The sequence below is a fragment of the Lipotes vexillifer genome, unplaced genomic scaffold (assembly GCF_000442215.2).
Source record: "Lipotes vexillifer unplaced genomic scaffold, Lipotes_vexillifer_v1.1 scaffold513, whole genome shotgun sequence".
Taxonomy (NCBI): Eukaryota; Metazoa; Chordata; class Mammalia; order Artiodactyla; family Lipotidae; genus Lipotes; species Lipotes vexillifer.
The window spans coordinates 296,592-320,024 of NW_006777952.1; the positions used below are offsets into that span (position 1 = coordinate 296,592).

The 23,433-nt window shown below is 41.3% G+C and overlaps 1 protein-coding gene across 4 annotated transcripts in view; it reads left to right on the forward strand.

Annotated features, from left to right (window-relative positions):
- Window positions 1–7,885: 7,885 nt before the first annotated feature.
- The window catches only part of DGKG (diacylglycerol kinase gamma), a 164,734-nt gene continuing 149,186 nt past the window's right edge, over window positions 7,886–23,433 (forward strand). For 3 of the 4 annotated variants that reach the window (XM_007451380.1, XM_007451381.1, XM_007451382.1), the window contains exons 1-2: window positions 8,131–8,197; window positions 23,201–23,277. In XM_007451380.1, coding sequence (XP_007451442.1) covers window positions 8,131–8,197; window positions 23,201–23,277 — 144 coding nt within the window. Of the gene's footprint in view, window positions 8,198–23,200; window positions 23,278–23,433 lie in introns of all 4 variants that reach the window. The other variant, XM_007451383.1, reaches the window with a different exon arrangement.

The following is a 23,433-nucleotide window of genomic DNA, read 5'->3' on the forward strand; positions in this document are numbered from 1 at the left end:
AAGAGTGGGCAAGTGCACTGCAGTGTGGTGGGTTCCGCAATGGAGAAGAGCCCAAGGAGCTATTGGATAGCAGAGAAGATATGTCCAGCCCCATCCAAGCAATTAAAGGGAGTTTCTCAGAGTAGGTGATACTTGAACTGAACTCCAAAGGCTGAACAGGAGTTGCAGAGTTGAAGAAGGATCAGCAAGAGCGAAGCCCAGAGATGGTACAGTTATCAGGATGCGACTTGTCACAAGTCTGGGAAGAGAGAGGGGTTTGTATCTTTCTAGTTTTTAGTGATTCTTCCCTTTAAAAAATATACTCATTACGGTCTGTTATAAATCATCAGATGCATATAAACAAGCTCCCCCGATCTGATGCTATATTCATAAATTAATGTCTTTATGAGAGCAAAGAGGAGATGAAGAGGTGTTTGTTCCTGGATAATTGGCGATGGCTGATTCATTAGAATGAATAGAGAGACCTGGGGTGCAATTCAATACCTATTGAATTTGCCATCTTCCTTCTGACTTGTGATTTCCATGCCAGCATCTGTACAGAACGAATAGGATTTGATCCAGGATATGAAATTGCAGAGCTAGGAAATGTGTTCAAAACCATGACTCCCACCCCCTCATTTTTAGACAAGGAAACTGAGGCCAGGGGAGCTGAAGCAAGTGCTAAGAGTGGCAGAGCTGTAGGGACGTAAAACACTCCTCTCCCACCCAAGCCTGACAATATCCAATCTGAGTGTTATTTAGAAGATCCTATTACATTTTTTTCTGTCAGCAAAGATGTTCAAGGTGGTAATAAGAAGATTGTTGGCACTGCAAAGAGCCTCCAACAGGGAAGTGATAAGATAGGCTGATGAAAGATAAATGCCAAGAGATGTCAGCTGGAGCAAGCCCTCTTGTGCAGTAGCCATCATCTCTATCAAAGGATGGAAAACCAGAGGAGACTGTCACGTGGGAGCATGGTCAGCAGTTACCATCTGGAGGTCAGGCAGTGTTTCCTGATGGAAATTAAGTATGGTGCAGTTTCACTAAGCTATTTACGAAAACAACTGGCAGATCCGATTTGGCCTATAGGCAATAGGCCCCTAGTTTAAATAATAGCCTGGGGTTGATTATAGTATATACTCCCGAACAGCAAAGCAATTTTTTTAAGCCCAAGTTTTCTACATGTTGTCAGCCTATAGTTAACAAGAAGACATGCAAAATAATTACCCTTTGGCCTAAGAAGAGGCTTTCTCAACATACCCATAGGATCTGGTGTCATAGTAATTTGTAGCACTATTTGAAAATCTGCCAGTTTCCTTAAATAACAGAAGTAGGTTTATATAAGTCTTACCTATATTTAAGTTGCTATAATAGAAAACAAAATACCTGTTATGTGCCTTCCATAAATGCATCCAGTAAATGGAGAAATAAACTGGGATAAAAGCTGTTTTGAGTTATATTTGAAAAGGAAAAAAATTATATTAATTCAGTCTTGAATGTGTAAATTTTATAAAAACAAACCTTATGTCACACCTTCAAGTTATGTAAAGGTTTATTAATACATTTCAGACAAACTTCAAAAATATGAATAAAAACACTGAATCATGTTTATTCTAAAAAAAAAAAAAAAGAATGGTGCAGTTTCACTAAAAATAGAACTACCATATGATCCAGCAATCCTACTCCTGGGCATGTATGTGGAGAAAACCATAATTCGAAAAGACACAGGCACCCCAATGTTCATTGCAGTACTATTTACAATAGCCAGGACATGGAAGCAACCTAGATGGCCATCAACAGAGGAATGGATAAAGAAGATGTGGTACATACAATGGAATATTACTCAGCCATAAAAAAGAATGCAATAATGCCATTTGCAGAAACATGGATGGACCTAGAGATTATCATACTGACTGAAGTAAGTCAGACAAATAAAGACAAATATCATATGATATCACTTATATGTGGAATCTAAAAAAAAATGGTACAAATGAACTTATTTACAAAACAGAAACAGACTCACAGACTTAGAAAACAAACTTATGGTTACCAAAGGGGAAACATGGAGGGAGGGATGAATTATGAGTTTGGGATTAACAAATACACACTACTATATATGAAATAAATAATCAACAGTGACCTACTGTATAGCACAGGGAACTTTACTCAATAGTCTGTAATAACCTATATGGGAAAAGAATCTGAAGAAGAATGGATATATGTATATGTATAGATGAATCACTTTGCTGTACACCTGAAACTAACACAACATTGTAAATCAATATACTCTAATATAAAATAAAATTAAAAAAAAAAGAATGGTGCAGTTTCTTCCACTATGAAGCCAAGCACTGAGCTGCAGTGGAGCAGCAATGATAGTAATTTGTTTAGTTATTGCAACATATACCTCTTTACCTTGGTACTCCTTCTCAACTTCAGGAATCTTTCCACCTGCCCTGTGCCTGCTACAGACACAGTAGCTAGTCCCATAGTTCCCTGTATATATCTGTACCACTCCTCTTACCAGCTGTGTGTTAATTATCTGTTCAGGTGTCTGTCTCCCACATGGGACTGTCAGCTACTACAACAGGAAAATATAGACAATGTATATGTTCTATGGGAATGCAGCTGGGAGAACAGCTTGGTTTGCTCAAAGAGTTCAGAAAAACTATAGTGACCTTTGTATCTGCAGCCAGACATATGAGTAGTGGTTTGTATTGGGAAGGAAGGAGTGAAGGGAATTCCAGATAGATTAAAGGCATGGTGTGTTTGTCAGTCCCTTAACTAACATTTATGAGGTCCTACCATGTGCCAAATACTTTGCTAGGTGCTAGGAGTACACAGTAGGTTGACTTGGCTGTAATGTGAGGCATGTAGAGCCGGAGGTCATTCGAGTAAGGACGGGGAGGTGAGCTGTGCCACAGATGAAGGATCTTCTGCAACCGGCCAAAGAACCTGCCTTTAATCCTGGAAGCCAATGGAGGCCTCTGAAGGGTTTTAAGCAGGTAAATGCTGCAGTCAAATTTGGTTCTAAATGAGGAGGATATCTATGAAGATATGGAATGATTCATGGGACATTTTGTTAAGTGAAAAAAATAACCGTGCAAAAGACAGTCTACAATGTGCTACCTTTTGTAGGTAAAGAAGGGGAAATAAGAAAATATCCATATATCTGCTCAATGATGTGAAAATAAGCAGGAAGAATAAACTAGAAAACATAAGTATGGGGTGGGGAAAAGATGATAAGGAGGGGGATGGGAACAGAGTAAAGGGAACGGGGGAAAGCAAGGCTTCTCTGAAGAAACCTTTTTATATAGTTCTGACTTTTGAAACCATACTAAAAAAGAATCAGCGGGAATGGAGGAAAACCCTACAGTGAAATACAAACAGGAATGAATGGGAGTGGGAAAGAACTAACCTAAGTAACTTTTGAAAATAGTCCTTTGAGGATATGCAGTTGGATGAAGACAGAGGAACTATAAATAAATCTTGAACTCTATTTTTCACAGAGATGTGGCTAGCACTTCCGAAACTACTTTCTGTATATTTTAGGATTGAGAAAATAAGCACATTGTAGATAATGGAAACAGAGTTTGTTGGAGAAGGGAGTTTAACAATATGGAACGACAGAGTGTATGAGTATGAACTTGGGGTTTTTAACATGGATGCATGGATGGATGGATGGATGGATGGATGGATGGATGGACGGACGGACGGATGGACGGACGGACGGACGGACGGGAAGATAGATAAATAGCCAGAGATGAGATATGTGTGTACATGTGAATATATTTCCTAGCTCTGTCCCTGACAGGGCCTAGAAATAGTGACACCCCAGTAGCAATGAGCATACCTAGTACCCAAACCTTGGTTTCAAAAACCATTCCCCATTAGAAAGAACCAGGGATCTTTGGGAAAATGACTGATTTCAGGACAGTACTGAGGAAGAAAAAGATGATCCTGAAATATTTTGTAGTACCAGAAAATAAAGATGTGATCAGAGAATGATAGGAATATGTCTAAAGAACAAGGAATCACTTTGAATGAGCTTGCTCTGGCCAAATCTGGGACAATTTGAAAATCAAAACAAGTAACGATGGTAATGGATTATAAGCCACTGAATAAAGTAAGAGTCCATGAATATAAGTAAATATGTATTGTATGTAAAATTAATACACATTTATACTTATGTATTATGTATATTTATATAAACATTTTATATATTTATAGTATATGTAGTATTTATAGTATAAAGTATAGTATAGTATAAAGAAATAAAGAAAGGAAAACTGTCCCTCACAGTAGAATCCCAACTAATATAGAAGGGAGGATGGAATTAGAAATTCACTCTCACAGTAATAACTAATCCAGGAAAGAATCATCAGTGGGTGCTAAAACTAGTGGATAAAAGTTTGATGAGTAATTACAAAATTACAGCAACCTGAAGCAGGATGAGATCAAGTTCATAAATCTGTGTTACAGCACAAAGCACCCAAATGCTGTTAGTTGATTGTCATATTGCTAACTGGTTGTATTTGCAATAGGATGATAACAATAATTATTTATTGAGTGTCCATTGTGTGATAGGCATTATGCTAGGTGGGGTTTGGGGGGTTTTTTGGTTTGTTTTTTGCATATATTAACTCACTCAATCCTAATACTAACTCAGATTTTTTATTAGTTATTCCCATCTTTAAGATGAGGAAACCAAGATTCAAGAAATGAAAAAATTGTTTAAAGTCAAATAGTTATAAGAGGCAGAGTCAGGACTCAAATCCCCTGCCTTCTGACTTCAAGTTCTGTGGTGTTCTATCACGTTGTGTGTCTCTGGGTCCTCTTAGAGTTCTGAGCTTCTGAAATGTGCAGAATGATAAGATCAGAGAGGCATTTTTAAACAAAAGCATTGGGGGGGTTCCTTCTTTATCCTCACCAAATTTACTAAGCATCTTACCTCATATTTCCTGTCTAAAAATAGGAAAGGCAATGCTTAATTTACATGGTTGTTATGAGGACTAAATTAGATAATATATGTAAAGCATAGAACACAGTATAAAATGTGTCTGGCAGCAGTGTTAATACCAGTTGCAATGCTGAATTCCCTTGTATGGTGGAAAATGTTTCTAAAGGTCCTGCTTTTGGACTGAATTGATAATCAAAGGCCAGCTCATAAAGAGCTTTGTGTATCATGAAAAGATTACCTTTTATTCTATAGGCAATAGAAACCACTGAAGAATTTTATTACTGGGAAAGATGTGATTTGGTTGGCAGTTTAGAGCAGACCAAGGGGAAGAACACAAAACCCAAGGCAGGCAGACCAGCAGGAGGCTGTTGTCAGAGACCAGGCAGATGAGGGTCTGAGTTAACAAGCCACCTGGCATCGTGGAGAGGAAGGAACACACAATGGACAGTCACACTCCCAGACTGGTGCCTGGGTTTGGCAGGAGAGAAAGGGTGAGGAGCTTAGGTTCAGCCTCAGGCCTCTGGCCTGAGTATTGGCTCTTCTTGGGCATGACCAGAATACAGAGGAAGGGCAGGTTGGGAGCATGGAAAGGTGCTGATTCAGGGTAGTTTGGGACAGAGAAGGGAGTCACAGTAGGCATTTGGATATGCAGATCTGGATTGAAGGGAGAGTGCAGGGCTGGAGCAGCATGCCTGGGAGTCATTGAAGCTGTGGAAGTGGATGAGATCCCTGAGGGAAAGGGTGCAATGTGAGGAGAGGGCTGAGGATAGGATTGTGGAAACACCCAGTATTTAACAATGGCAAAAGAAAAAGTGGAATGAGACTGAGGAGGAACACTTACAAAGATAAAAGAGTTTCCAGGGGGTTGTTTTCTGCAAAGGCCAAGGCTGCATAGAGAGCAAATGAAGCAAAGAAGGCCTGAAAAGTGCCTGTTGGATTTGACAACTGGGTTACTGGTTTTGACCTTAAAAATAAAACAGCCAGTTATTTTACAGCAAAAATGGGTTTATTTGGGAATAGCAGAGGAGTTGCAATTCAGAACAAGCAAGCTATAGCAAATGCCATAGGCAAGTCCAAAAAACAAAGAGGAATGTTATTTTATAGAGAAAAAGGAGGAAGTTGGGAGGGGATGTTTTGAATAAAAGTCCATTGGACAAAAGTGAGAGCTCAGGGTAACTCATTGGTTGAATTGCTAGGGTAGTAGATTTCTTCTAGGCATGCAATGTACACCTTTTCCTGTTGGGGCCTGTAATTGATGATTCTTTCCTGTTGATGAGTCTTCTGTTGGGGTGTATAATTGACAGTTCCTCCTGCAATTAACAACAGTATTACTGTGTGAGAGCTTCCCCTTTTGGCCTCCTGCTTCCATCTTAGTGAGGTTTCCCTTTATTAAGTTTCACACTTGGAAACCTTGGCAAGAGCAGGTGCTAAGAAGCAGAATCCAGTTGGCCAGTGGATTAAGAAGAGAATGACATTTTTTTTCTTTTTTTCTTTTTTTTTTCCTGTGGCATGTGGGATCCTATTTCTCTGACCAGAGGTTGAACCCTCACCCCCTGCAGTGGAAGCACCAAGTCTTAACTACTGGACTGCCAGGGAAGCCCCGAGAATTAGACCTTTCAAGGAGAGAAACTAGAATTTGGATGTTCTCAAAGATGCAGGCATCTCACTCCCTTGCCATGCATTTCCTCCTACTGTTGGAGAGTGCTGACTGATGGAAAGTCTTCCTTACAGAGGATCTCCTTACAGAAGATCTCCCTCCAGCATTTTCCCTCAGCTCTAGTTCAGCCCTCCAGGTCCACACCAACCAAGTCTATTTGCCACTGCAGAGAACTGTCCAGATCTGCCACCCCTCCACCATTCCTCATATGCTCCAGACTCCCAGACTTGCCTTCAAGTCTGACTCTCTACGACGGATTCTCTTTTATTAAAACTGGGCTTGTTTTTTGGTAACATCGGTCTTTATTCCTTGTCCTATGAGGTTGATGACTTTTCAACATTTTTTTAACCTCAACCTAGAATAAGAAATACACTTTATATTATGATAGGTGTATACATGTATGTATAACTGAAAGGAGATGCACTCTTATTTTCAATTCCATCTCATTCCGTTGCATTCTATGCTATTGTATTATGTGTTTTTATAATAGCACACCCCACTAATTTCACAACTCATTAAACTGATTTAATGACTGATGGTAGGACTGATAGAGCCACCATGCTAGGAGGGGCTCAAAGGAAAAGATGCTAAGTTTTTGTCTGAATCCATCCCTCCCTCCCTCCCTCCCTCCCTCAGGCTCTCCACAAGGGAGCCAGCAGGCCTTCCCTTTAATCATGTTTTTATGGTTCTAAGAGGAAAGAAAACTGCTTCAGTCACTAGGATGTTAGCCAGCCTTGAGGGGAGTGGTTAGCCAGCCTTGAGGGGAGTGGTTAGCCAGCCTTGAGGGGAGTGGTATCTGAATTTCCAGAGTGACTCAATGACTCATAAAAGGAAGGTAAGCAGCTCTAATAGTGGAATTTAGAAATCAGTGGAGGAGAGACTGGCTTACCTTTCAAATCACACCACATGAGCTACTGTCCTGTACTTACTCAGGAGACGACACCTACAGCCTGAGGCATTTTCATGACTAGAGGATGCCCTTAGGTGGCCCTGCTACCACCTCTCATTAGACACATTTTAAGTTTTCCAGAGTTTGGGAGTATGGCTACCTCTTCATATAGATCACCTAACCCCCACTCCAGCCAGACAGCTGTCTGGACTTGTGCTGCTCTGGTCTGTATGTCCTCTTCCGAATTCCCTCAGGTGGCTTCCCCCCAGCCTTGAGAACCATTGCCTCCTATAGAGCTTTCAGCAAAGAACATTTGTTTTTTTTTTTTTTTCTTTACAAGAGAAGATGACTTACGTATTCTAACATTCTCATTCCCAATGTCTTTTCTACTCCTGCCCAGGAAAAGCAAGGATTTCTGAATTTACTGTGACTACAGATAGAAGGATGTTGCCTTAGGAATAGCAGAGGTCTTCTCTCAGCTGCTAAACAGTGCCCGCTGCTGCCATAGACACTTGGGTGCTCGAGAAATCTCCTGAAGGACTTGTCCATTGTGTACTTGCAATGAGCCAGGCCCTAGGCTGGGCCTTGGCTACAGCCTGGTGAACAAAACTCTCTCCCAGCCTCAAGCGCGCACACCCAGGAAAGATGAGTGAAGAACGGTGGGTCTCCCTCACTCCAGAAGAATTTGGCCAACTCCAGAAATATGCAGAATGTGAGTAAATGGATTGACGCATCTGGGGTGGGATTTCCTCTTGGTTGGGGAGAGCATTATTGGAGAGCAGAGTAGTATAATCATTGCAAAGCACAGAGAATGAGATCAGCTTATACCTCCTTATAAAAACAGAATTTGTGTCTTTAAACATAAAAACACAATTATCTTTATACTCTATAGATGATATATGCTTACCCTAGAAATTTGGAATATACAGGGAAGGGAAATAAAAAGTAGGTTAAAAGTCACAGCTAAACTCTATGAACATTTTGGATGCATCCTGTGCATATTGCTGTACGTGGTTGAGTTCCTGAATATACCTTTTTTCTTTTCAGTCTGCATTTTTCACCTAGTGTAATATTGTAAGAATTTTCCCAGGTCATCAAAACCTCTTTATAGCAGAACTTTCGAAGGGCTGCAGCCTGCTTGGTTACAATGTTACTCAGTCATTTGCTTTAATATACTCTTGTGTTTGGACCCAATGCCTTCTTTCAGCAAGATATGGAATTCTGATGGGTGTCTCTTTCTCGACTTTGCTCTGGAAAAACCTGGGCTTTTGCGTGGAGCTCTTGGTTTCACTAGTTGAACCCAGGAACAGTTTCAGTGCATCAAGCCACAGTAGTGGCAAGGCCCACGGCCATGCCCCCCGGCAGGCCACTCCTAATCCTGACTGATGACAGGAGTCTGCCTGGGCTGACCGCTGCACTCTGCACACACACAGTGCCCGTCATGGTTGTGCAACGGCACCGATTTTTGCAGAGCCGTTTGTCTGGCAGAGCCCTCAGCTGCACTGCCAGCCCCACCTCATTGTTCTAACCCTCTCCCTTCACGTTGATCGTGCTGGTGCTTTTGTAAGTCACTAGGCCTGTAGCGCATTTGACCTGCCCTACAGAGCGTGCCCAGGTGGTCCTCCGAATGCCCTGTAGGCAGCCTGCCCCCTCCCACAGGGCAGGCAGCCCCTCCACTGGGCTGGGAGTGGGGGGCCGGGCTCATGCCAGCTCTGGCTCTTGTTCTCTGTGATGTGACAGCCCTAACACCCACCCCACCCTTTAGTCCCCCCATCCCCACGGCCGCACGCCCAGCCTCTGTGTCCTCTGAAAGGGTTGCACTAGATGATCTCTCCCCGTGATCCCTCCAGGCCGAACACCCCATGACTACACGTGCTCCCCCTGTAGGGCTACTGGTTCGTCTCTCCTTGGTGACCTGGAGCCCGTGGCCTCTTGTCTGACCGCAGTAGGTTTAGAGAAACTGTGCAGTGTATTGACAGGGACCAAGGAATCATCCTCCAGGGTAAACTCCACCTAATTCAGCCTACTCCATAGGTCAGCAAAGTACCAGGCCCTGTCAGGGATGGAAAAGAAGCAGAGAGATAAGGCTTCACCTAAGGAATCTGAATCTTGTTAGGGAGTCAGATATGCACTTGTGATACAAGCAGAGAACAGGCTTAAGACAGCAGGGAAACACCTCTGGCAGAGATGGCTAAACAGAGTGCACAAATGAGAAGGGAATTTAGAGCTGGGGGAAACTCATATGAGTGGCTTAGGACAACAGAAAGTCTCTCACAGTTCTGGAGGCCAGAAGGCCAAAATCAAGGTATTGGTAAGGTTGGTTCTTTCTGAGGGCTGTGAGGGAAGGATCTGTGCCAGGCCTTTCTCCTTGGCTTACAGATGACTCTCTTCTGTATCTTTCACATGGTACTCTCCCTGTGCACGTGTCTCAGCGTCCAAATTTCCCTTTTTATCAATATATGGACACAGTCTTCTTTTTTCTTTTTCTGTCCTTTTTAAATTTATTTTTTATTGAAGTATAGTTAATTTACAATGTTGTGTTAATTTCTGCTGTACAGAAAAATGACTCAGTTATACACATATATACATGCTTTTTTGCATTCTTTTCCATTATGGTTTATCCCAGGATGTTGAATATAGTTCCCTGTGCTGTACAGTAGGACCTTGTTGTTTATCATTCTATATATAACAGTTTGTATCTACTAACTCCAAACTCCCAGTCCGTCCCTCCCCCAACCCTCCTTCTCCTTGGCAACCAGAAGTCTGTTCTTTATGTCTGGACACAGTCATTTTGGATTGGACCCACCCTACTCCAGTAAGACCTCATCTTACCAATAATTAATTACCTCTGAAATGACCCTGTTTCCAAATAAGGTCACACTCTGCGGTGCCGGGGAATTAGGACTTCAACGTATAAATTTGCAGGGGCTACAACTTAACTCATAACAGAGGATTTAGCTGGATGAACTCTGTGGAGAAAAGAAGTTTAAAATGTGAGTAGTAGATGGTAGGGGGAGCGATAGAAACTGTGGAAGCAAAGGTAAAGGGGCACAAAGGGAGAAGGTGTCTATGGGGTGGTAAGGAGAACTTCTGAGCTAGATGGAGAGAAGCGGCAGGAGGGTGGAGAGGAGGACATGGGAGGGATGTGGGTAGCCGCAGGCCTTGGGCCCCGCATGTCAAGGCATGGCATTTGGACTGAGGGGCAAAATGTAGAGCCATGAATCTGGTGGCTATGTGCAAGGTGGCCTGGATGAGGAAGCTGCCAGGGCAGGGATGGCAGGCAGATCCTTTGAATGAAATCTCGTTTGAGCTGAGGCACAGAGCTAAGATGGGGAATGTGCCAATGAACAAATGCTAACGTGTGGGAAATTGCTGTGGAAGTTCCTCACAACTTGTGGAATGAAAGGAAGCCAGCAAAGATACCTCAAAGCCTGAGAGTCTGTGGAAAGTGAAGACAGAGGGGTCCAAATGTGGCAAAGCAGTCAAGGAGGGAGGGGTGGAAAGAAACCCGAGTATTTGGTAGGAAATGGCTCCTCTGTGGTCTTTTTTTCCAACCGTAAGCTTTGTCCTTCTCGGACCCATCCTCATTTTGTCCGTGTCCCAGGACTGGATGAGGTGCTCCGGCACCATTTCTAACAGGAGAGGAAAAGAAGATACAATTCTTGGGAAATGATTAATCCTCAGAGGAAACCCTGAAAAAGGCACTTCTACCAGCTTTAGACGCATTCTGACATTCAGTCAGATTGCATTGCCATAGCAACCACTCTTCCATAACCACAAAAACAGTAGCTTTACAGTAGCGAAATAACTGAAGTGTACAGCCTGAGAATTGAGAACTTTCTCCAGTGCAGTTCCGGGTGGGAGAGGCCAAGAATTTCAGGACAAGAGGCTTTTTGTGTGTCCTGTTTAAATGTCATAAACCCTGCCACTTCTCTGGGGAGAAACCATGTTCAAATACTCTCAGAGATAAAATATATATTTATTATATATATATATATAACCAACAGTAAACTTAATGTGAATTAAGACTGTAAAGTGCTTGTCAAAAGGATAATGTGACAATTTAAGAATTTTCTGTTACAAAATAGAAACAAGTATAAAATTTTTGAAAAGTGAAAAGATGAAATTAAAGACACTCATAATCCTATCTCCCAGTGAAAACCACAACTAGTATGTTTGTGTATAAATATAAATATCAAACTACACATACAGCTACACATATATACATATATATATATTTAAAAAACAAACATGCTAGGCTATTTTGTGTGCTGTTTTCTTCACCCTAACAATATGTTTCAGTTATCTATCGCTGTGTCCAAACAACTTCAAAACTTGATAGGTTGAAACAACCATTTCGGGGGCTTCCCTGGTGGCGCAGTGGTTGAGAGTCCGCCTGCCGATGCAGGGGACACGGGTTCGTGCCCTGGTCCTGGAAGATCCCACATGCCGCAGAGCGGCTGGGCCCGTGAGCCATGGCCGCTGAGCCTGCGCGTCCGAAACCTGTGCTCCACAACAGGAGAGGCCACGACAGTGAGAGGCCCGCGTACCACACACACACACACACAAAACAAAAAGACAACCATTTTGGTTTTGTTCCCATGGTTCTGTGGCTCAGGCACCCTGGACAGGGCCCAGCAGGATGCCTAGTTCCTTCTCCACAGTGTTTGGGGCTGCAGGTGGGATGCCTCGCATGACCCAGCATGGCCTATTCACTCACTCGCTGGTATCTCGGTGCTCCTCTCTGGAGCCTGTTCCTCCAAGTGCTTTCTCATCTCCCAGGGCCTCTCTGTGTGGCCTCTCTTGCCAGCAGGGTAGCCTGGACTTTGTACATGTGGCTCAGGGATCCAAGAGCATAAAAGCAGCAGCAGGCCTTTTTAACACCTGGGCTTGGAGGTGCTAGAACATAACTCTCTCCACATTCCATTGGTCAAAGCAGTCACAGGCCTGGCCCAGATTTGATGGGGCGGAGGAATGGACTCCACATCTCATGGGACAGTGACTCACACAGCAGGGAGGAAGGTTGGCAGCAGCCATCTCTGGAGACTAGCTAGCACGCAATATGTCACAAGGTGTTCCCAAATCATCCAGTACTTTTCAGAAGCATGGTTTTTAGTGGTTACAGAGATTTCTTTTGAGTACATGTACATTATTTTATTTAACCAAATCATCAATTTTATTAATAGACTCATAGTTTCTAGTAAGGCAAACCGATATCCACCTTCTATCCTACCCTGATCAGACCTTTCTAGAGAACTGAATTTCTTTCTGGGCACCACGGTTTCCAGTAGATATGGACAAACCAGAACTTGTTTGAGAAGTGCCAGCAGCATGGTGAGGGGCCTCACAGCCTGGATATGAAAAAAATGGATGAAAATACTATGCATATTTTCTGGAAAGGGGAAGACTCAGGGAAGGGTGAGAGAGAGCCAGCTGTATTAAAATAGCTACAGTGCTCTTTTGGGGAGAAGGTGTAAAGTTAATTTCGAATGGCTTCAAGAAGTAGCCCTAGGACTAATGGGAGGAAAGCATCAGAAGAAAGACTTTAAAGTAAGGAATACTAATGGTATTAGTATTAGTAATGATTCCTAATGGTCAAACCTGTCCAAGATGGAACAGAATGGACCCCAAAGTGACTGAGTTTCCTTTCCCTAGAACTGTCTGGGCAGAGTTGGCTGAGACACTAGCGGGGAGGTTAGAGCATCAGATGTCTGGTTGATTAAATGACCTTCATTAGCCCTATCAATACTTAGTTTCTATGTTTAAACAGGTTTCTTTTCAACCTCACAGGGTGTGAGCATGTGGGGATGCCTCCTACTGACTGTCCCCTAACAGCTTCAGAGAGATAATTGGCTTATTGTCCTAATTCTGTTATTTGGGGGGAGGGGATTTTTCCAGTTTTTTCCATGATTTATCAAGGACAGAAACTATCATCTTATTCATAAAGGGAAAAAGGGGGGGAAAAAACCCCAATAAAACATCCATGTTTACTTTTAATTCTCTAAGAATTGAAACTAAACATTTCCTACATCAGCTAGTTGTTGCTTGATTTTGTAGACTTCTTAAAGCTAGGAGAGATCTTAGCCATGATCAAGTGCAACTACTATCCATTTTACAAATGAGAACACTAAATTCAGAAGAGCTCAGTGACTTGCCCAAGGTCACACAGAAAGTCAGTGGCAGAATAAGAATTAGAACCAATGTTTTCAATTCCAGGTAAATTCAGTTTGCTTCAACTCAGTTTCAATAAATTAAACAGAAAGTACTCATTGGAGCTCAACCTTCAACCATACATTGGTAAAGAAAAATAAATATATATATGTTAATTAAATTATAATAGAACAAAAAAATTTTAATAAACATGTGCCAAAGATTTTATTTAACTGATTAATTAGTGGAGGAGCCAGTAAGATGTTAAAGTTGAGAAGCGAGGTATGGACAGACCCTGGATGGATACAGATCAAATCCATAAATTCCTAGTTAGGCAATTTTGTAAACGAACGTAAGGATAAGATTGCTTGGTTAGATACAAAACTGGTTACTGTCTTACAGGACAACAAACCCTAATCTTTTGGGTTATCTGTTCCACCAGAGTTCTATGCATATCTGCTGGAAAAAAATCTGTAAGTTAACATGTAACGTCACTAAATCTGGTACATTTAATACATTTAATCAATAGTAAACAGTGAGTAGAACTAAGTACGTGCACCTAGATAGTCCTTGGGTAGCCTTTATTCCATATGACGTTGAAAAGATGTGCTGCCCACTTTTTTTCTTATTTCTAAGTTTTAGGTAATTTTAAAAATAATAGCGACATACAAAGAAATAGAGAAAAAACTGGGGTTTGCTTCAGTGCCCTTCTAAGGCTCTGAGATGGGACCCCCTCCACCTTTATGCTTCTGTTCTCTATTTAGTTCTTCACAGAGGATTCTAAAGTCTCTTTGGCCCAGAGTCCCTTCTTCTTCCATAATCTTTTCATCTTAGTTACCACCAACAATCATTCTCCCCTTGAGATAGTGGGAAAGGTGTAGATAAGAAGAGAGAGGGCCCAAGGCAGCGTTCCTGGGCAGGAACGTCTCATTTAACCCCCATGCTGGTTCCCAGGTGTTGAATTCCAGCAGGTAAGCAGGGTCTTCAGTGCGGGGCAGCCCTGATGCTTTTTTCTCTTGCTGACTTTTCGTACCTGAACAAAAATTTAAAATACATTTTAAAGAGAATGAATCAGCAAATTCTGCTATTCAGAAATATATTTCAGTAGAATCAGATCAAGGCAAAGTTTTTGACTTTAAGACGGAGATAATTTATAGCTCAAAATTCAAACCCGTCAGAGAAAATGTTTAGGGCTGATTTGTAGAACAATGTAAGGCTGTAAGTAAGCTTTGTTGAAACTTTGCTATTTATATTGGCCAGTAGAGTGAGATTTAATCACATGGTCATGGATTCCTGGGCCTGTAAAGGGTCACGTCTAGTTGCTTCCATCGTGAAAGGGATAATCACAGCTGTTTCTCACCCATATCTCTTTTGGTGCGACTGGCCTTCTTTTCATTAGTGATGACTGGGACTCTGCCCACAAGCAGCCACAGAATCTATGGATAGGGAGAGACTTCTTTGGAAATAATGGCTCTCAAATTTGAACGTGCACATGAATCTCCTGGATCCTGTTAAAATGCAGATTCTGTGCTTGTTCTGAGATTCTGTGTTTCTGACAAGCTCCCAGGTGATGCTGACACTGCTGGTCCAGGGACCACATTTTTAGATGCAAGAAGGTAACTATTCCTCCATTCCTCCACCTAGGACTGATGAGGCCAAATTATTTGGAGAAAAAGTAGGAATCTTGCTAGCAATGCAAATTTTACTTATACAAATAAGCCATACCGGCCATTCAGGTCATTTATGATGAATCAGAAAAACTTAGTATCCCAAAGAGGGTTTTCTTTATCAGCCAAAATTCCCTCTGCTTCAACGTAAAGTATTTTTCTCTTATTCTATATGTAACGCTGTGGCAGAGCCGTCACTTCCACGGGTTTCCCTGAGAAGTTAGCTTGGCGGGCCCCAGTGGTCCTCAGCCTTGGCTGCACACTGGAAATACCTGGGAGACTTTGAACAATTGCAATGTCCTGCCCTCATATTCCCCCACCCCTGGACCATTTAATCATCATCTGTAGGCGTGAGACCCAGGCATCAGTAGTGTTTAAAGCTCCCCAGGTGATTCCAGCAGGCAGCCAATATTGAGAACCATTGGTCTACCTTTTCTCCCTATGCCCCTGGGAATATAGGACATATGGGACGAGCATGACAAGCCCAATCCCTGTTCTAGCCCTCATTTATTCTGTAAATTTTTATTGAACATCGATCTTATGCCAGGCAATGGACTACATGCTGAGGATAAGCAGGGAACAGGAAAAGAAGGCTAACTGGGAGACTGTTTTGGTGCTTATAATGCTGGACTTCTTATACATGCTTCCCACATTCCACCCAGGGCCCGACTCCTCCTGGCTGCAAAGATGGGCCTTCTGAAGCAGTGCTGCAGGCCTGGCAGCTCTGTTCTGACATCATCCTCCATCTTTCTAGGACCCTTGGAAAACCTCATTCTTGCTTTTGTGCATCTCACTGTGTTCTTGACTCCCTGAGTACTTAGAAAACTTATTCATACATCCCAGCCTTTGCTGGAAAAAGGAAAATCTAGGGTTTTCTTCCCTTCATGTGCCAACTTTCCCTTCTCCCTCTCTCTGTGTCTTTCCCTCCCTGGGTTGAGAGTCATTTATGATCTTCCCAATCTGTGGAATATGTTCCTCTAGGCTCAGCATCATGTTCTTTTTCTGTGTTGTGACAGGCAATCCTTACTAGTCAGCCACAGTTACACAGGAATGTTGCTTAAGATCTGCTCATGAAAAGGGAGATCCATGGACCTACATAATTGGTGTCACCTAAGCTCCTCCTTGAAATGTGGAATCTCAGGCCATGATCCAGACTTACTGAAATAGAATCTGCATTTAAACCTTATCCCCAAGCAATCCACATGCATGTTACAGTTTGAGATGATCTTAGGGAAGTTTTTTTTTTTTTTTTTTAATCATTATTGGAGTACAGTTGCTTTACAATGGTGTGCTAGTTTCTGCCTTATAACAAAGTGAATCAGTTATACATATACATATGTTCCCATATCTCTTCCCTCTTGCAGCTCCCTCCCTCCCACCCTCCCTATCCCACCCCTCTAGGTGGTCACAAAGCACCAAGCTAATCTCCCTGTGCTCTGCGGCTGCTTCCCACTTGCTATCTATTTTACATTTGGTAGTGTATATATGTCCATGCCACTCTCTCACTTTGTCACAGCTTACCCTTCCCCCTCCCCATATCCTCAAGTCCATTCTCTAGTAGGTCTGTGTCTTTATTCCCGTCTTACCCCTAGGTTCTTCATGACATTTTTTTTTCTTAGATTTCATATATATGTGTTAGCATACGGTATTTGTCTTTCTCTTTCTGACTTACTTCACTCTGTATGACAGACTCTAGGTCCATCCACCTTACTACACATAACTCAATTTCGTTTCTTTTTATGGCATAGGCAGAAGACCTAAATAGACATTTCTCCAAAGAAGATATACAGATTGCCAACAAACACATGAAAGAATGCTCAACTTCATTAATCATTAGAGAAATGCAAATCAAAAGTACAATGAGATATCATCTCACACCGGTCAGAATGGCCATCATCAAAAAATCTAGAAACAATAAATGCTGGAGAGGGTGTGGAGAAAAGGGGACACTCTTGCACTGCTCGTGGGAATGTGAATGGGTACAACCACTATGGAGAACAGTATGGAGGTTCCTTAAAAAACTAAAAATAGGACTACCATATGAGCCAGCAATCCCACTACTGGGCATATACCCTGAGAAAATCATAATTCACAAAGAGTCATGTACCAAAATGTTCATTGCAGGTCTATTTACAATAGCCAGGAGATGAAAGCAACCTAAGTGTCCATCATCAGATGAATGGATAAAGAAGATGTGGCACGTATATACAATAGAATATTACTCAGTCTTAGGGAAGTTTGAGATGATATTAGGGAACTTGGAGGTATAGAAAGTTATCATGTACCTTAGAATTTCACTCTCATCTATGGGTTTTCAGATTCACTTTTTAAAATGTTGATTTTTAGTTATTTCCAAGTTTAATGGTCTGACTAGTGCCAAATACTCAGGGCCCCTAACTAGAAGACAGTCCATAAACTTTGGGTCCTGGGTCAGGCAGCACAGCTGACATTCTGCTGTAAACACTGAAGCTCCTGATGTGTCTGTTTGTTCTGAGGACATCCCTGTCCCACACAAACGTGGAAGCAAAGATGCCTGTGAGGGAGATCAACTCAATGTTTTGTGACCACCTAGAGGGGTGGGATAGGAAGGGTGGGAGGGAGGGAGTCTCAAGAGGGAGGGGATATGGGGATATATGTATACATATAGCTGATTCACTTTGTTGTACAGCAGAAACTAACATAATATTGTAAAGCAATTATACACCAGTAAAGATATATATATATATATATATAAGATGCCTGTGAGTAGGGCCAGATTTTCTCCTTCAAAAGGCTTTGGATTTGCTCAGACACTAGGAACAGGTGCTTGGTTAAGGTCCCAGAATTCTTGGCGTCAAGAAACTTTAGACCAAAACTTCTTAAGGCAGTTGTTATCACTAGCAACCTTGATCACAGAAAAGAGCCTTCTAAACCTCTAATTTAGGGTAAAACTGTGTGCTGATGGTCCCATCAGGGTGGGTTAATGCAAAATGTATCCCTATGTTGCCAAGCAGCTGAATAAGTTGAGCTGTTGGGTGGATTCCTTTAGTGCTGTCCACTTAAACTATGGGGAATGTTAGCCAAGGACAGCAATTTTAGATTTAGCACAATTATAACCTTTTTTCCCTTTTGCAATGATTATCCAACAAGGTCAGCAGTATCCTAATTTATTATTATTTCTAATAATAAAATCACATTATAGAACAGCAGTTCTCAACCTTGACTATACATTTGAACCCCCAGAAAGTTTTAAAATATACTGATTCCTGAGTTCCCCAAGAGATGCTGACTTAATTGGTCTGGGGTGAGGCCTAGGTTTCAATGTGTTTAGGGGTCCTCAGGTGATATTAACATGCAGTCAGATTTGACAGCCATTGTCATAGAAGGAGGGCCTTATCTTCTGATTTACCAGTATTCGTGTATCCAGTGACTCTAATTAGATATGTTAAAAGTAAGAGTGACCCACTCACTAGTTCTGTGCCCTTGAAAGAATCACTTAATTTCCATAAACTTCAGTTTCTCCTTCTCTAAATTAGGGGTAACTATTATATTAGGGGTTAGCTGTGGAGTTTTAAATAAAATACATAAAGTGACTAGGACAGAGCTTAGCACCTAACAGGTATTCAAAATAGGAGTTGCTTCAAAGAACTGTGGTCATGTCTCTGCTTTGCACACTTAGAAATGGAATTCCATCTCCTGTGAGTCTGGAGGTGGTGTTACAGCACAGACTTGGACAGGGTGGTCTCCACCGAGGCTGTGTGCTCTTGGGCCCACACGTGGTACCTGAAGTAAGATCAGGGAATGCTCTGAAGAAGCCCCTCATTGTTCTTCACTAGCGTCAGACAAACAGGATGGAGCAGTGCCCACTTATTCCTCAGGGAATGAGCACCCCAGCCCAGAAATCTGTTGAGAAGAAAGCTGTGATAAAGTATCAAAGGACCTCCAACGAGAAAGTAATGGTCTCAAGTTTGAGAATTAGATTGTTTCCCTTTTTTGAAAGGGAAAGATGTTGATGCTATGAGCTCGTAAAAGCCCATAAAACAGATGAGGAACACCCCTCATGGAAATCTAGGAGCCAGCAATCTCTTAGGTTGCTTTTTTCCTATTTAATTTTAGGCCAGTGGTCAAAGATTTTCAATAGCCTCTGCTATTTTTTCTTTTTAAAACCTGTTTACTTGAATGTGTACCTATGATGAACATATGAGTGTATGTGTTTATATGTAAAACAAATACATATACCTATGTGTATCTAAATATACATATCATACATTTAAATATAAAGCAAGATTAGCTCAATAGCACTTGAGAACCAAAAGATTTCTGCTAGGATGAACTGTGGAATCTAAAATGTGACAATAACATCAAAAATTCAAGTGACAAACAACCCAATCCAAAAATGGGCAGAAGACCTAAATAGACATTTCTCCAAAGAAGACATACAGATTGCCAACAAACACATGAAAGAATGCTGAACATCATTAATCATTAGAGAAATGCAAATCAAAACTACAATGAGATATCATCTCACACCAGTCAGAATGGCCATCATCAAAAAATCTAGAAACAATAAATGCTGGAGAGGGTGTGGAGAAAAGGGAACCCACTTGCACTGTTGGTGGGAATGTAAATTGATAGAGCCACTATGGAGAACAGTATGGAAGTTCCTTAAAAAACTAAAAATAGAACTACCATATGAGCCAGCAATCCCACTACTGGGCATATACCGTGAGAAAACCATAATTCAAAAAGAGTCATGTACCAAAATGTTCATTGCAGCTCTATTTACAATAGCCCGGAGATGGAAACAACCTAAGTGCCCGCCGTCGGATGAATGGATAAAGAAGATGTGGCACATATATACAATGGAATATTACTCAGCCATAAAAAGAAACGAAATTGAGCTATTTGTAATGAGGTGGATAGATCTAGAGTCTGTCATACAGAGTGAAGTAAGTCAGAAAGAGAAGGACAAATACCGTATGCTAACACATATATATGGAATTTAAGAAAAAAAAATGTTATGAAGAAACCTAGGGGCAGGACAGGAATAAAGATGCAGATGTAGAGGATGGACTTGAGGACACGGGGAGGGGGAAGGGTAAGCTGGGATGAAATGAGAGACTGGCATGGACATATATATACTACCAAATGTAAAATAGCTAGTGGGAAGCAGCCACATAGCACAGGGAGATCAGCTCAGTGCTTTGTGACCACCTAGAGGGGTAGGATAGGGAGGGTGGGAGGGAGATGCAAGAAGGAGGAGATATAGGAATATATGAATAGCTGATTCATTTTGTTATAAAGCAGAAACTAACATGCCATTGTAAAGCAATTATACTCCAATAAAGATGTTAAAAATAATAATAAGTTTTAAAAAATAAAGCTAAGGAAGTAAAATATATAGTATATTAAATGGTGGTAAGAGCTATGGAGAAAAATTAAGCAGGAATAAAAGATGGGGAAAACAGAACAAAACAAAATTCAAGTGAAATCACTTTCTTGGTTCTCAGTCAAAATGCTGTCTCTATACTACTTTTGCAGAGGCTGCACCAGGAAGACCCATGCTCCAAATTTTTCATTTTTTAAAAAATTTGGCCATTCTGGCTGAGCTGAAAATCTCCCATTGAAATAGATTCTAAAATATAGTGTTTTTCCCTAAATATTTAAGCTACTCATAGAATAATTTGAATATAATTTATGTGTGACCTTAACAGAAATCTGACCTAATTCTAACCTCTCTTCCATTCTGTTGCCTGAGTGGCTTTTAAAAAATAGACCTGGTTATGTTACTGTACTACTCAAAAAGTCTTCAACAATTTGAAATCAATGTCCTTAATTCGGCATTCAGTACTCCCACAAATCTGGCCCCAGACTACTCTCTGGTTCTAACCTTACCTAAAGGTTGCGTGGTGCCCATCTTCATATCTTTGTTCACCCTGTTTCTTCTGAGAATGCCCTGTCCACTTCATGTCTGCCTTTCAAAACCTAACTCATTTTTACACCCCAGCTCAAATGCTACCTCCTTCATGGGGCATCCCCAGTCCCCACCTTAACCCCTCTCTCATCCTAGTTTTACTTATTCCCTGTTATTTTACTTCTTCCCCACTCTGTGCTTCCTAGAACTTCATATCATTGCCACAGCATTAATTACACCTTTCCTTGTGTTAGCAAATGTTTGGGAAGTAATAGTGAATAGTGCTTAAGGAAAAGGAATACAAACTTTTGAGCCGGACTAGACCTGAGTCAAAACCCTGACTCTTAGGCAAGTCATTTAACTTTTCTGACTTTCAGTTTCCTCATCTGTGAACTGAAGAAAATATTACCAAATCTGCATGGACTAGTAGGGGAGAGCATATAAGAATATGCAGTAAAGGTCTTTAATAAGGGGTAGCTATTATTACCACAGTTATTCATATCCTGTCTCCAACTAGTTCATCAGCAGTACCTAGCAACATCTTACTCTCCCTAGTGTTTTCTGAATTGACTGGAAGCAACCCAAATTGATGGCATCTGCTGCCTGGATCTCTCTGAGCTATTAGTTTTCCAACATCTGTTTTGAATTTCAGAAAGAAATGTCCATTTTTAGTCAACAGCAGTGTTTTCCTGTGGCATTTCAATATGTCTCAATCCTGAAATGATTATAACTTGTGCTTGATTGAATCCAAGTCAGCAAAGTCATGGAGAACAGCCCAGCCCACAAGCACATCCACTTTACGTAGGCCTAAGAAAGCATAGCCCTCTGTACAAAGAGCCCAAACACCAAGGAACACTATATCAGCTTTTAATGACATTGCCCTTTGTTCAGATGTTTAAATTATGGCAGTAATAGAGCTTGAGAAGCTCTTATTTATCCACAATACTGTTAGACAGAGAGAGTGCAGAAATCCTGGTTTTCTTTGATGTCTAGAGTACTGGTAACTACTCAAGATGTTATAATGACAGTTATTGACTCCCTTCTCCTGACTCCCAATTCCCTTAAACTAAAAAAAAAAAAAAAGAAAAGAAAAGAAACGCCACAATTTTCTCCAGTAGTTTCTAAATTATTTCCTATGGAAAGCAGAATTTTCTAAACTACCATGCTTTATGAATCCTGTCTCTGTTTCAGCACCGAGGACAGAACCCCACCAGGCTTGATGCCCACCCATCCCATTTAATTAACACAATTTTAAATGTTTTAAAATTTCTGCTCAGATGTTTATTCGATCATGTAATATATTGGTTTTCTGAACACTCGTTATATGTCAGGCCTTGATATGGTATACAAAGGCTTACAGCTCTCAAGGTTGAACTGAGGCAGGAGATGAGCAAGAAAGGCAAGTTAATAAATATAACACCATATGACTGGTGCTGTTGCAGAGTTATGTACAAGCCATGTGGGAGCCAGGGGAGGGAGTGATTAACTCTGACTAGTAAAGGAAGGCTTTTCAAAGGAGTTGACATTTGAGCTGGGTACTGAGAATTGAGTGAAGTTTGTAATACAGAGAAGAGACTCCATGAAAAAGTACAGAGCATATTAAGAAATTTCTAGAAAAGTGGTTTGATGTGGCTGAAAAATTGAGTGAATGAAAGATTAAGGGAAGAGATAAGGAAGAGGCTAGGTCGGATCACCAAGTACTTGTATACCAAGCTAAGGGTTTAGGCTTTATCCTGGGAAAGTTAAGAGCTGTGTAAGGGTTTTGAGCAGAGGCATGATCTAATCAGATTTGTGGTTTAGAAAGATACTTCATACAGAAAGAGAGAAAATATACTAAAAAATAAATAAATGAGAGGGCAGAAGGGCAGACAACGGTGACATTCCTCCATGTGGTTCTGGAATGAGGGCTCACTCCATCATAATCAGGATTAGACATGGAGAATTTACTTGGCCCAGCTCCCATTCACTGTTCACCATGTTTCACATATGGATTATTTCTCTCCAGATTCTTCCAAGAAGATAAATGATGTCTTGGCTGAATTTAATGAGGGTGGGAGCCTCAAACAATATGACCCACATGAGGTAAGAACATTTTCATTTCAAGCCTTTAAAAACCCCATGTTCTAGCCTTCCCATAATTTGTTCCTCTCTTAGAAGTTTAGCTCATTTTGAAGAACATGCTTCTCAACATATTTTCTCCCAAGTTTCAAGTGAGCCATTGGTGCTGCCTGGAATCAT